At 36.4% G+C, this 13,769-nt stretch overlaps 3 protein-coding genes across 4 annotated transcripts; 2 read left to right on the top strand and 1 right to left on the bottom strand.

Annotated features, from left to right (window-relative positions):
- The first annotated feature begins 1,396 nt into the window (after positions 1-1,396).
- nherf4b (NHERF family PDZ scaffold protein 4b) lies at positions 1,397-7,941 on the top strand. Its single transcript, XM_058777051.1, has 11 exons — positions 1,397-1,487; positions 2,634-2,667; positions 2,951-3,015; positions 3,565-3,776; positions 3,914-4,115; positions 4,217-4,353; positions 5,323-5,527; positions 5,614-5,810; positions 6,548-6,772; positions 7,077-7,301; positions 7,460-7,941. Exons 1-11 carry the CDS (start codon positions 1,466-1,468, stop codon positions 7,532-7,534), a joined length of 1,599 nt encoding a protein of 532 aa, XP_058633034.1. The 5' UTR covers positions 1,397-1,465; the 3' UTR covers positions 7,535-7,941.
- A 422-nt stretch (positions 7,942-8,363) lies between these two features.
- atp5l (ATP synthase, H+ transporting, mitochondrial F0 complex, subunit g) lies at positions 8,364-10,987 on the top strand. Its single transcript, XM_058777123.1, has 3 exons — positions 8,364-8,523; positions 8,965-9,125; positions 10,773-10,987. The coding sequence occupies exons 1-3, from the start codon at positions 8,472-8,474 to the stop codon at positions 10,869-10,871; spliced, it is 312 nt and encodes a 103-aa protein (XP_058633106.1). The 5' UTR covers positions 8,364-8,471; the 3' UTR covers positions 10,872-10,987.
- Positions 10,988-11,009: 22 nt separating this feature from the next.
- Positions 11,010-13,689, bottom strand: ift22 (intraflagellar transport 22 homolog (Chlamydomonas)). Of its 2 annotated transcripts, none has more exons than XM_058777122.1 (5): positions 13,450-13,689; positions 12,120-12,202; positions 11,926-12,015; positions 11,615-11,817; positions 11,010-11,432 (listed from the first exon to the last, which is right to left on the bottom strand). In XM_058777122.1, exons 1-5 carry the CDS (start codon positions 13,450-13,452, stop codon positions 11,284-11,286), a joined length of 528 nt encoding a protein of 175 aa, XP_058633105.1. In that variant the 5' UTR covers positions 13,453-13,689; the 3' UTR covers positions 11,010-11,283. The 2 variants fall into 2 exon arrangements, with proteins under 2 accessions (XP_058633105.1, XP_058633104.1); XM_058777121.1 differs by lacking the exon at positions 13,450-13,689 and adding an exon at positions 12,280-12,582.
- Between the last annotated feature and the right edge of the window lie 80 nt (positions 13,690-13,769).

Here is a 13,769-nt window from a genome sequence, read left to right as displayed (position 1 = left end):
TAAGAAAGTATTATTTTAGTAAATTTGATTTTCTAACCCTGCAGTCAGTTTCATTTGGACAGCCTGCTTGAAGAGATTGTCCAACCAAAAATGAAAATTCTGTCATCATTGTGATGTTCAAAACTTGTATGACTTTTTTTTCTTCTGTGGAACACAAAAGAAGATATTTTGAAGAATGTTGGTAACCAAACAGTTTCGATATGCACTGATTTCCATTAAACTGGAAGTCAATAGGAACTGAAACTGGTTATCAGCATTCTTAAAATTACATTAAAGTTTGGAGCGAAATGAGAGTGAGTAAATGATGACAGAATTCAATTTTTAGATTATCCTTATATTGAATTTTATTGAATATTCAATTTACATATATATATTGTGACGAGCGTCCCGACATCTCATCAGCGTTGTCCTGGAGACGAACACGAAACACTTGCACCTGCTCGTCACGACGGGATCGGCCACACCTGCAACTCGTCAGCCCGCGGCCAGATAAGCCGCGTGAGGCTGTACTATAGAGAGAATTCCGCTCAGGCTGAAGGCTAATGTGTGTTGTCTCTTTCCTTTCCCTCAGAGGCCAGAGAGTGACCGAGCCCGCTCTGACGAGAGCTGCACGCCACATTCACCGCACCACGAGGAAGCACATTGAGAGCACCACTTCACGCCAGCCTGCCACCTTTCACCTTGCATCTTCACTTCTTGTTAATAAATCCACCCTCCGGGGTATTTATTTGAGCTCTCCTTGTCGCGTGATTCTTCCACCCCGTCACAAAATATATATATATATATATTTTTTCCTAATGTATGTTGTTATGAATCCAAACCTGCACAGATAAGTAATAAGTATTATCTAAATGCTTGGTACTGCTGCCATTGATATTACCATCAAGACCTCTGAATTGTATTAGGATGGTCTCAGAATGTCCTTGAGACTGTGTCAGATTACATTGGTTTCATTATTCTTCTAATTATCCTGATCACACTCTCTCAAAAAAGATTAAAAAAACTTTAATCTTAGCTGAGCCTTTCTTTTCATGGCACATTTGCATTTGTTGGATTAGCACTGTACCCTTCAGAGAGGAGACATACTGACAGCTCTGAATGAGTCGTCTCTCCTACCCACCTTCCATCTTGCTCCCCCTCATAGGCCTTCAATCTTCCATCTCTTATATTACTTTGACAAAAATGTATTCACAATTTGCTGTTTTTAAGCAATTGTTTACATCAAGAAATAGTCCTTGCAATAGAACCATGTAAAGTTCTGTGAGAGATGTTGTGTTCACTGCTGGTGTGAAATTTACAGAGAGAATGACGTGTGTGTGGGTTTTACACCCAGGGGTCAAGAACAAAATGCCTGTCTTTGTGAGCACACAGTCAGATTAACCATTAAAAGTGGAGCAGGACACAGAACACATGAGAGAAGTGTATAAGCTTAATGTGTTCCTGAAACTTACATCTTCCACCGACTATGAGACAAAGAAACAGCTCAGGTACCTCTGGCCCTTTTTTTTTTTTTTTTTTGCTCTAGCTCAATGTTTTGAAGTACTGTAGGCCTATTATGCTTTATACTGTGTGTGTTTTTTTTTCATCCATTTATTTATTTACATTTGTACACTGCATGCTGATGCTCATTGTTAAATCATTGTAAAAATGTAGGAGGAAAAAGGCTATTTTATTTGAGTGGAATTTATGCAAAAACATAGTAACTGTTACCTGCATGGTCATGGATAATCCTAAATTAATGTTATGTTTTTAAAATTGTATTTAATTTTTAGTTTTTTATTTTATTTTATTTTATGTTGTTATGTTATGTTATGTTATGTTATGTTATGTTATGTTATGTTATGTTATATGTTTTGCTTTGTTTTGTTTTGTTTTTGTTTTGCTTTGCTTTGCTTTGTTTTTGTTTTGTTTTGTTTTGTTTTGTTTTGTTTTGTTTTGTTTTGTTTTGTTTTGTTTATTTATTTATTTATTTATTTATTTTTGTTTTTTGTTTTGTTTTGTTTTGAAAATAGTAAATCATGGTCACTCCATCAGTGGTGTTTATGTGAACTCAAGACCATGGGCTCTGTTCATTTATTGATGAAAAAATACAGCCAGTCTCTATGGTATCATTTCTTCGTATTTATTACATTTCTATTTTTTTTAATTGACCTAAGTAATGTGTAAAATTGACTTAAGAACTAAGTAATGTGCTGAATGTGGTGACGTGATTCATCTTGCCATTCTTGACATGCCGTACCTCAATATAAAGCTGTGATTGTCAACAATAAAAAATCTCTAGTTGATTGGCAATAGATAGCAACCTCAGTATTGCCAACAAGGCAAATATCCAAAGCATATTTTACTAAGATGTTTAATCCAAGCCTATCTTTTTGGCTAACAAACATCACATGTTCTCACTATGGATGACCAGTCTAAAGTATAAAGGGAAGTCAGAGCAGATGAGCTATAGCCACATTTTCTGAGTCAAGATCTGTTTGTGAAATCCCCAGGTTAACTGTAATCTTTAAAGCAAAATGACTGATCTTGACTCAGAACTAGGAATCTGTGTTGTTGTCCAAGAATTTGAGGTGTGTTTGGCCTTGCTGTGAGGTCGTCAGCATTTCATGTTCCTCTATCTCTCATTACTTTAGTTGCAGTGCTATGGGATGCCATGGAGCTGACAGAGTAAGTAATGTTTTTATGACTCGTGTCCCTTCACAGACATACATCCACACGGACTGTAGCTTTTGACTTTGTGCTTTCTGCTTTGATAAGTGTCCACATGGACGGGCACACCTCACCTTATGGCTTCATCTGAGTGTATTATCTAAAAAAGTGTCAGTGAAGTACCTGTGTGGAGGGATTATTGACTTGTTTATGGTTGTACACTGGATCTCATTGGCTGTTGTGTACAGAACTTATCAGAGGGCATAAACTAAATCATTAACCTGTTCTTATGTTCACTAAGGAGGTTTACCTTCAATTCCAAGGAGGGAATAGACAATCCAGCCATGGTGACTACAGATGATACAGGTTAGTGTGTTTTTTGTTATTAATAGTGTTAGCTGCTATGTTGCAATTAACGATTTCAGTCATTTTATTGTATTATTTATCATTTATTTTTATTTTTATATTCATTTTTTTGCTCATACCACAAAGGAAGTTTTTTTATACCAGGGTATCCCAAGCTGGATTTCGCAAACCCCTGGGGGTTCATGAGTGAACTGCAGGGGGTTTGTGAGAGGATGAAAACTAATAATTAATTTAATCATTAAAAATAAAAAATCAAATAAATACATAATTAAAATAAAAAGCAAAAATAAAATACTAACTAAAAAAAATTAATAAATAAATACTGTATTTACATGTCATGTGGCCATTAACCAACATCAGAGAACCACAAACATGTTGTTAAATTATTAAAATATGAACTAAATATTTCATGGTAAATATTTTAGATCCAAGAGATTTGGCTAACAAAAACGTTTGGGAATCTATAGCATAGGATTATTATATTATCAGAGTAACAAATAGTTTATAGTATACCGTAAAGTGTACAGTTTGTCATTTAACTCTGTCTAGAGGCTGTGTCAAAGCCCTCGCCACGTGTGTGTGTGCTGAAGAAGGAAGAAGGAGAAACCTTTGGCTTCCGTCTGCGTGTGGAAAGAGGGCAGCAGGGTCACATAATTAGACAGCTGGATTCACTGGGAGTGGCGGAGAGGAGTGGGCTCAAGAATGGGGACCGCTTGCTTGAAATCAATGAGATGTTTGTTGACAATTTGGAACACATGGAGGTGAGAGATCATGGCCTTTATTTTGGAATTACTGAATGTTTTTACTGCACAAGCTATAAGCATCTGTTTTTTTTTGTTTTTGTTTTTTTTGTCAGGCTTTGTAACAGAGTGTTTTATTATGTTTGTTTCGCTCCCAGGTGGCACACAGGATTCAGGTGAGTGGATCACACTTATGCTTCCTGATGTTAGATGAAAAGGCCTACGAGCGGGCTGTGTCTGAGGGTCTTGACCTTAGAGAGCTGGCTAAAGCTAGTCGTGGGGAAGGATGGAGGCCTCCTCGTCTCTGCCACATCACGAGAGATGCACCTGGCCTGGGCCTCAACATACAGCCAGTGGAAGGTAGAAATGCAGTAATTTCATATAAACGTACATATAAAAAATGTCAAAATCAGCCCTTTCTGTAATGCCGTTATAGAAATACTCTCTTATCTGTGATGTAGGTGAGAAAGGCAAATTCACAGTAAGCCCAGTGAAAGGAGGTGCTGCAGAGAGAGCAGGAGTGAAGAAACGGGACTGGCTGATTTGGATAGATGGTGCTATGGTCTCTGAACTCACACACTCTGCCATCAGCAGAATGGTAAACATGGACTTGCTTTAGATAAATGTACAAAATATCCTGTTATGGTGAAAAACGGCAGATGTGATTGACAGAATTTAGTGACAATGCTTCAGATATTATAGGATGGCATATTGTTACCTTTTCATCAAGTGATATAATGTCAGTATACAATTGAATAATCTATTTGAACAACCAAAATCTACTTTTTTATCTAAAAATGTACTAATAACCACCATTATAACACGAAAGATAAAATAGAAAGCCACATGAGTTTATCACAAGTAGCCTGTCCATAAAACATGGCCAATACTCATATATAGATTTTACCCGCAGGGTCTCACACACACAAAGACAAAACAACATCAGGATAACACACAAAACTAAAATAATGAACTAAATTAGTGCTGTCACATCGCGATTAATCACATTCTAAAAATTTTTGTTCACATAATATATGTGTGTACTGTGTATATTTATTTATTACATACATGAATGTATATATTTAAGAAAATATGTTAATATACATGTAAATACGTGTAAATATTTTCTAAATATAAACTGTATGTGTTTGTATTTATATATACATATTAACACAGTACACACACATGTAAACAAAAACTTTTTTATTTTGGATGCAATTAATCATGATTAATCGTTTGACAGGACTACAATAAACAGTAACTAAATAAAAGAAAATGTAACAAAAAACACCATAATGTATGTTACTGTTTACAAAACGAAGCAAAATTAAAACATAATTATATAATCATCATGTGTTGTGTCACGCAGTGACCTCTGGGAATGTCATTTTACTACATTTTACTTTATTTTACAGTAAAATTACATAATGCAATGTTAAATCATTTACAGTTTTTCACTCACAATTAACTAATTAACAGTCTGCTGTGACAAACTCATGTCATGAGTAGCATTTAGATCTTTTATGGTGTTATGGTGTACTTTCATCTCAAGTGATGCTATTTCCAGGTGAAGAAGTGCAACAATCACATGACAATGCTGGTGATAGACAGTGACAGTGAGAAGAGTTATGCCTGTAGGAAAATGCCTATTCTCCCAGCCATGGCTGATGCAGAGAACATGCCATATCGGCCTCGCAGACTGCATCTGGTGTTGGGGCCAGAAGGATACGGCTTCCTGCTCAGGCAGGAAAAGACTGGAACGGGACGCAGTGGTGAGAGGCAGACACGCACTCATACTCTGGCATGTACAGCCACACAAATGAATTGCAGAGTGTATATTTATGTTTGGTTTATACAGTCCACATGGTGAGAGAGGTGGATAAGGACAGCCCTGCTGAACTGGGAAGTGTTAAAGAAGGTGAGATGCTTCTTGAAGTGAATGGAGAGTCCACAGAGTCACTGAGTCATAATCAAGTTGTCAGCAAAATCAGACAGAGTGGACAGCAGGTCACCCTCACGACTATGCCACCTCAGGGCCAGGACTTCTACACTAAGGTGAATGTGGGGATGACTCTTCAGTTAAGGCCACTTCTTGAAATTCATTTCTCAAATGGCAAGAAAAAATTATCACTGGAATAAAGATCTGATTATGGATTAATCAACCAAAGGGAATATTAATATGTAATGATATGGATATGTGATATTGTGTGTGATGGAAATTACATTTTTCTTCTTTTGGAGAAAAAATTCTTTGAAAAGAAATGGTTTAGAATCTCAAATTCTAAACCATTTGGTAATGACACTTTAAATAACAAATATGATATGTAGATATGTGCATATAGATATGTACATGTGTTACTTCTCATTACTTCTCCATCATAACCAAATATTTTATTTTGTTTTATTTCATAAAAACGAAAGATGCTTGGTGTTACAGTATATGTTCAAGACAGCAGTATTGGTGACAGCAGTCCTTTGTTATAGAAAAACTCAAATTGTATACAAATAAATATAAAATAATATTTTTTTATTTATTATGATTTGAACTTTTGATACTATTAAACATTAGATAAATGTAATTAAAGAAGCATATTGAAAACTTTTAAAGATAATAAAATCTATCCTATACTAATTAAACTGATATTTATGTTTTTTAAGTTCCTCTAACTGAAAAATCACGATTAGACAGACTGATCATTCAATAAAAGGAAGAATTCATCAGCAAAATTTTATACTTTTCCTTATGCCTGTTTGTCTACTTGTCTTTTAAACTTCATATTATTTATCCTCAGTTGGGCCTCTCTCCCTTGCTGTTCTGTGTGGATATTACATCTGGTAACCCTGAGGAGCAAAAGGAAACCCCAGTGATGCCGAAGCCTGCAGTGCCCCCTGTTGAGCCTCAGGACGATGTGGAGATCAATCCTAATGTTAGACGCTGTATTCTGGAGAGGGGCTCTGTCGGTTTTGGCTTCAACTTGGGCTGCGTCCAACAGAAACCTGGCACCTTCATCAGCCAGGTACAATGAAGCCCATTCACTGCCAAATCAGTCTTTAGACGATACTGACTTCAGAGGTTAGGACTGAATAGAAATGTTCCAGACTCACTCATTGATGGGGATTCTTCACAGAAGCTTGGAAAATCAGCCCTAGGCCACATAGTGAATTGTATATAGCCTAATATTCAGGGTGTCATCTGTTAGAAATTATAGAACACTACTGATAATGCTCTGAGACACTATAAGTAAAATATACACCATTTAAAGTAAATATGAATAACAAACTTTTCTTTTATTATGACAGTATATTACTTTACATTTTTAGGTAGCAGCAGAAGGCCCAGGAGAGATGTCAGGGCTCCTTCAGGGTGATGTGGTGGTGGAGGTGAATGGACAGAATGTGGAGAAAGAGTCTGTGGAGGATGTCACCTTACATGTGAAGAGAGGAGGAGACACTCTTTCTTTACTAGTAGTAGATCAGAAAGGTTATGACTGGCTGAAGAAAAATGGGAAGCCAGTCACTGTGAACAAACTAGCACCTATCTCTGAGGTATGCAATAACATACAGTAGGCCTATATCTATCCTAGTACTGATTAACTGCATTAAGTGTGATTAAACCATACACACCAAAAGTTTTCCAAACTCATAAGCAAAAACATCATTCATTACATGCACTTTATTTATATAAGTTCATGAATTTGTTACAGGTGGAGGAAAATGTTTCAAGTCCTGCTGAACCACCAACACTGAAGACTGACGACTTGTCTGAGGACAGCACTTAGTCCACCTAGTTATAGTGTGGATGGCCATTAAAACATTCCTCCTGGTCGTGTCAATGAGATCAGTACTTGGAGAATGACGTTTAAACAGAGTTTCACTGGGTAGCTAATTTCTCTGACCTGTACATTTCGCACTTTGCAGTTTTTCTGTATGAAATTGCCTAAACCTTGGGCACAATCCTTTGCACATATTCGTATTCATCATTCAGAGTGCTGTGAATACAGTAAATGTTTAAGGTATGTTTCTGGTAAAAATACAGTATGCATAGCAGGATGGCATTAACAATGTTAATTTCTGTCTCTCTGAGAAATATTTTTATGTACTTTAAGATGTGTTCACGATGTGTTTTGACCTATATTTCAGCATTGTGACATTTTGATCCTAAATACATCATTTAAATGTAAATGAAATAAACCAATATTACAAATGAAAAACAATGTGTGGTAAATGTCTCTGATTCATCATGAATGATATTTCAGGAAAATATATTTGTGTTATTGTTGTCCTAAATTATTAATAAATAATAAATAAATAATTACACTATTCGCCTTTACAAGGCTAATAAATAGAAGATAATATAGCCCTTAATCAAAGAGTATAGAAGTTGAATACAGTCATTTAGCATTAGCAGTTGCACTTAGGCGGTCGTGTTATGCCGCCCTTATTTATATGAAAAGTTTAATAAATACGGTATTTATTTTTTAGGGGAAAAAATCAGTTTTTATTTTTGCACACAGCATTTTAGTTCAACGTTATAACATGGTGGCAATATAGATGCTATAGTTTTAATATAGGCTATATAGACGACATACTCGAAATTTCCGTCAGGCGTATTATCCGCCTCCTCAATCGAAGGGTCCTTCGCTGGAGGTGACATTCATTGAAGGGCCCCGGTTTGTGGAGAGAAGCGGCGAATAAACCTTCACAGTCACAGAAATCATGGCCCAGGCGGTACAGAAACTTGTGGCTAAAGTGCCAACGTTGGTCGGCGGTAAGAATAATCACCTTTTACTTAAGCTATAGAAGATTTATTTTGAGTTACTTGTTTCTGGTTTCCGCAGCTGTTAGAACAGGCCGCGTAAATGAGCAAAACATGCATTAGATAAGTTAAACATTCATTCTACAGACAGTAAGTCTGGTAATACGCTGACTTTTCGTGAAAGCAAATGACCAACAATTGTGTTAGCTAATGTTCTGGTGCTTTATTCTGTTTATAGCTGTCACGATTCATTCTGAACGCGCACTACAGCAGCGTTATACTCAAGCTGACAGAGCAGAACAGTCGCTCAATGTCAGCTTGTAAAGATACATTCAGCGCAAACATTTACGTTGTACCTATGCCCTTGGCTTTGTGAAGTTTCCTTTATAAATGTAAACGTGACATATCTTTTGTGTGTGTTCCGTGACTAACGTTTATAATGATACATTGCAGCCGCTGTGAACTACTCCAAGCCCCGGTTAGCTACATTCTGGTATTACGCCCGTGTGGAGCTGGTGCCTCCCACCCCTGCCGAGATCCCCAAGGCCATCAGCGGCGTCCAGGATCTCCTCAAGGGCTTCCAGTCTGGACGGCTCGGTCAGACCACAGTGAGGGTTAGTATGGATTCTTCAAATTCTGGTTTGGATTTCAAATTGATATTTTGAGATCTGACAATGTTGGCACGAAATAATAGCTGAAATGTATTATCCAAAAAACATCTGCTTTGGCAGAGGCATTATCTGTCATGTCATATTTCAAATATGTATTTGTCTTAAAATTGTGCATGATACATATGCTAGTGTTAGCCACTATGTTTAGACAAAAAATAAAATTGTCATTCATACATCCTCAAGCTGTTCCAAACTTGTATGAATTCAGCCATTGAACTAGAGACCTGCCCGCTCCCACAGAAATATATCTTATCTGGTCCTGGTCCTGCTCCCGTCCGCATAAAAGATATATATATATATATATATTATTATTATTTTTTTTTTTTTCTCAGTACATTGAAGAAATTTACATGAAATGGTTCTGTAACATCTCCTAAACTCCACAACATCCCAGCATAAACACTCCCGATAAAATATTTGTTATTTAGGCTAAGCATCAACATTCACAAACCACTGTTATTTTTAACAGAAAAGCAAGCATGGGCTGCTGCGTGCATGGTTTAGCATGGCAGCGCTTCCTTTATTATCACTAAAAGCTGACGTCTCAGTTCATCGCGATCTCATAAAGCTCTGTTATAACACAATGAACATATGCACAATGATTTTTTTCACAATGTCTACACTTCGTGCATTAAAATGAGACTATTCATGAGCACGCAATTTCAGCACTGCAGTGAGTGGATTCTAACTTAATCACCTCTGATTGGCCATTGCATTCCAGAAACCAACAGCTGAGTCTGTGATTGGCTACACTGCGCAACCCTTTAAATACGTATTATAAATAGAAACTCTGCCTAGCTTTGCATTTTAATGTTAATATTAGTTGTTCTTTTTGCTCTTGTGCAACAGATAAATAACAATTTATGTTTTAGACATTTTATGTTTAGATCATTTCTATTTTGCGGGAGTCCCGCGAACAATTTTATTCTCCCGCATCCCGCACACACACAAGTCTCTTCCCACCCGCACTCGCCCATCAAGAGTTGTCCCGTGCCGCACCCTGTTGCGTTGGGTCCCGCGGGAGTGCAGGTCTCTACATTGAACACAAAAGATATTGTGAAGAATGTTGGCAGCCAAACAATTGATAGTAGCCATAGACTTTGATAGCATGAGGGGGGAAAAATTCTATGGAAGTCAGTAGCTACCATCAATTGTTTGGTTGCCAACATTCTTCACGATATAATCTTTTGTGTTCAGCATAAGAAAGAAACTCGTATAGGTTTGGAACAAGTGGAGGGTGAGTAAATGAGTGAACTATCCCTTTAACATTTGAATTAAATTGCAACATGGAAATATTTTAGGAAAAAAGTGCTCTAAACCTTTTCCTTTAAACATTTTAAATAAAACATGGAAGCCAGTACACTCACTGCAGTTCAAGCATAGTACTTTTTCTAATAATATTTTCTAGTAAAGAAAAGCTTGATTAAGGTCTTATTATTAGTGTCTGTTCATTTATTGAACTGAAGATCCAGTTCATTATCAGAAAGTGAGGTTTAAATTGTACATTTAATTATTGTTTGGCAAACCTGATTATTAGTTGATCCAAGAATATTTATGTAATGTCTCTCATCACTTATTTATTTTTCCCAGGATGCTTTGAGGAACGGACTCGTTGCCACAGAGGTTCTGATGTGGTTCTACATCGGCGAGATCATTGGGAAGAGAGGCCTTATTGGCTATGATGTATAAATGTGGACTGTCCTGTTTGCTTGTTCTCTTTGCTGAGCTTTGTCTGTTTTCTTTATCAGATTCTTGGAATCCAGGAACTAAATAAATGAATATTATTAAAGCAAGAACAGCTTTCATTCTTCTTTAATTCCAGTGATTTTTAATGACATGTCAGTGAGTGTATCCAGGAGAATGTTACAGTATTGTTAAAATTAGTCTGATAGATGGTGGAATTCATTGGATATACACAACATAATCAATGTCCTTTAAAATCTTTCCTTTTTGTGTTAATGACTGAAAGCATCTGAAAAATTAGTTTTACCAGGTCAAAGTGATTTTAATGCAGTTGTGGGGGGAAAATACAAAAGCTGAAAGAAAAATGCATGTGCATATATTATGTGCGATATAGATTTATCTTGTTTTATTTACAAAATTATGTAATAATTGACATTTCTTCTCGCTCCTGATTTTCTGATAGCATCCGCATAACATTTCCCAAGTATTTGTGGAACTCCTGTCGGACATCTTCAGGCTCTTCCTCAAGGTTTGAGTGAATGAGCGGCAACTTGTTTAACTGTGGGGCTGCACAGAGGATAAGTTAATTAGGTTTAAAATAACTAGTCATATGTAACTTTAAGAAACTTTTTTTTAAAGGGGTGTTCAGAAAATAAATTTCCTTTTCGTTCAGTTTTAAACCAAAATGCAAATAAAAGCACCTTACAATGATCTGATGCAGCTAATGCTGTAGGGAGAGGGTAAGTTACCTAACTGTGGACGGGTAGTGTCAGCCCCGCTCCCTGGTTTATGATGTGCTATAAGCAGACACTGGGCCTCCTGTAGACCCTGTGAGGACATGAATGTAGAGTACCAGGTCTCTACTTCCTTGAGATGACTGGGCACATCTGGGTTAAACACAATAACTACTCCATTGGAGTCTTTCATCAAAGCTGGCCAGCATGATTCAAACCTGTGCACGTGCACATACAATACTGAATGAATTTACTCAGAAAGAAACAGGAATTGTTTGACAACTTAAGTCTGATTCAGAAAAAGGGTCTACATTTGGTCAACTTACTTGAAATCACCCGCACAATCCCATAGTTCCACTTCACATGATGCATTTTTGTTGCTATTAGATAAATTGTGTGATTCAAACTCAAGTATCCTAAAGACGGAAAAAATGTCATATTTGAATAGACAAAAATAAAACTTTTGGCCAGGCAGCAAACATGTATACTTGTTACAACAATATCTTTAAAATCAACCCACCTTACTCCTTGTGTGGGGCTGTAGTCAGCTCCGATTGTCTCTGTTGTGTCAGATAGAAAATTGGCTAATGCTGTTTTCCCACACTATCAATATGAAATGTGAAAATCAGTGATCTACACAAATAAATAAATATACACATACATACTATTAAACGATTTACCTCGCTAGGTCCAATTAATAATATTTTCATCTTGAACGTAACGTTACTGAAGTATAGAGAGAAAAGGGCAAGGGAGACTTTTGACTAGAGACCTACTGTTTTCCAACCTAGCTAGCGAGCTAGCTACTTAAAAACTACAAATTGACAGTTCTGTTGTGATAAAATAATAATAAATGAAATTTAAAACGTTTGCTTAAAGTGTCAAATCAGCGCGATCTACCGACACACATCGAAAGGCAGCTAGATAAAGCGCATGATGGGTTAGCTCATCATGGCTAACATAATAAACAACTCGTTACCAAGGCGATTATGCCGAAGGTAAAAACACGGGTCGCAGATTCGCTAATCTTCATAATTTATTTTGCGTATCTTGCATTGAAAAGAAATTCTTTAAAAATAAATAAATAAAAAATAGCAAGAACGGTAGAAAAAAAGGTATTAAATTCGCTGAGTTTTTGGGTTATATAAATGTAAAAAACTTTCAAGGAAAATAATGCAAGGCTTTTGGACAGTTGAACACTTGTCCACACAAATGAGCAATATAATTGTCACACGATATGTTACCTGTCACAACCTCTTATGGGGGAACCTGCCATTAAACCCGCCTATTATAAACGTTTTAATTTATGAGCATTAATGCAATTCATGAAATAGCAGAAATGTAAAGGCCACAAATATTGGACGAAATTCACAAAATCTAATTTAAGCCATTTTGGTTTATGAAATCAACATATGTAGTTCTTCTGAGGCTGTCCCTGTTATGGGTTGTCCTAAACATGATCCTAAATAGTGATTTCTAAAAAGTTGTATTTCCTCTTATAGCCACACGAGGACACCTCCGCAATGAAAGACTCCTGCAGGGGCTGGCACTTATATGCAGGCAAACTGTCCACAGCAGTTATAATATTATTTTATTATAAAATAATAAAAAAGTGTTTACAAAAAACACGCAAAGCAGAAAGCAGGTTTACCAACTAAAACGGTACGTTAACACAAAGTAAACTGTTAACCTCAATCTCCAACAGTATAGTTTCTCCAAAAAACCTCAGTAGCTTTCAAGATTTGTTATTAGTAAACATAACAACGCCACTGAAAGTTTCAAGGAGTAGTTCACACAGAAAATTAAAAATGGAAAAAGTGACGCTTTAGAAAGTGTGTCAGAAATCGTACCATTCTGGGCGAGTTCTTTTTTCATTCATAAACTTTCATGTGTTTGATTCATTCATATTTGTTTATGGTATTGATGCATTACTTAACTCCAGCAGTTTATATACAAACACTTTCACCCCCAGAACGTTTATTTAAGCAACATAAAAAACGTCTTGTCAAAATAAAAGACTTATTTTTAACTGCCAACACATATGTAATTAGATTTTCTTTCTCACTTTCTTGCCAATAACGTTCGCGCATCCAGTTGTAGGAACGCACTACGACCAACAGAACTACAAAAACAGATATATATGACCACATTTATTTAATGAGAGACCAGT

This window comes from Onychostoma macrolepis, chromosome 05 (genome assembly GCF_012432095.1).
Source record: "Onychostoma macrolepis isolate SWU-2019 chromosome 05, ASM1243209v1, whole genome shotgun sequence".
Lineage (NCBI taxonomy): Eukaryota > Metazoa > Chordata > Actinopteri > Cypriniformes > Cyprinidae > Onychostoma > Onychostoma macrolepis.
Note: the sequence above shows the minus strand (reverse complement) of the source record. Positions and strands in the feature narration are given on the sequence as shown.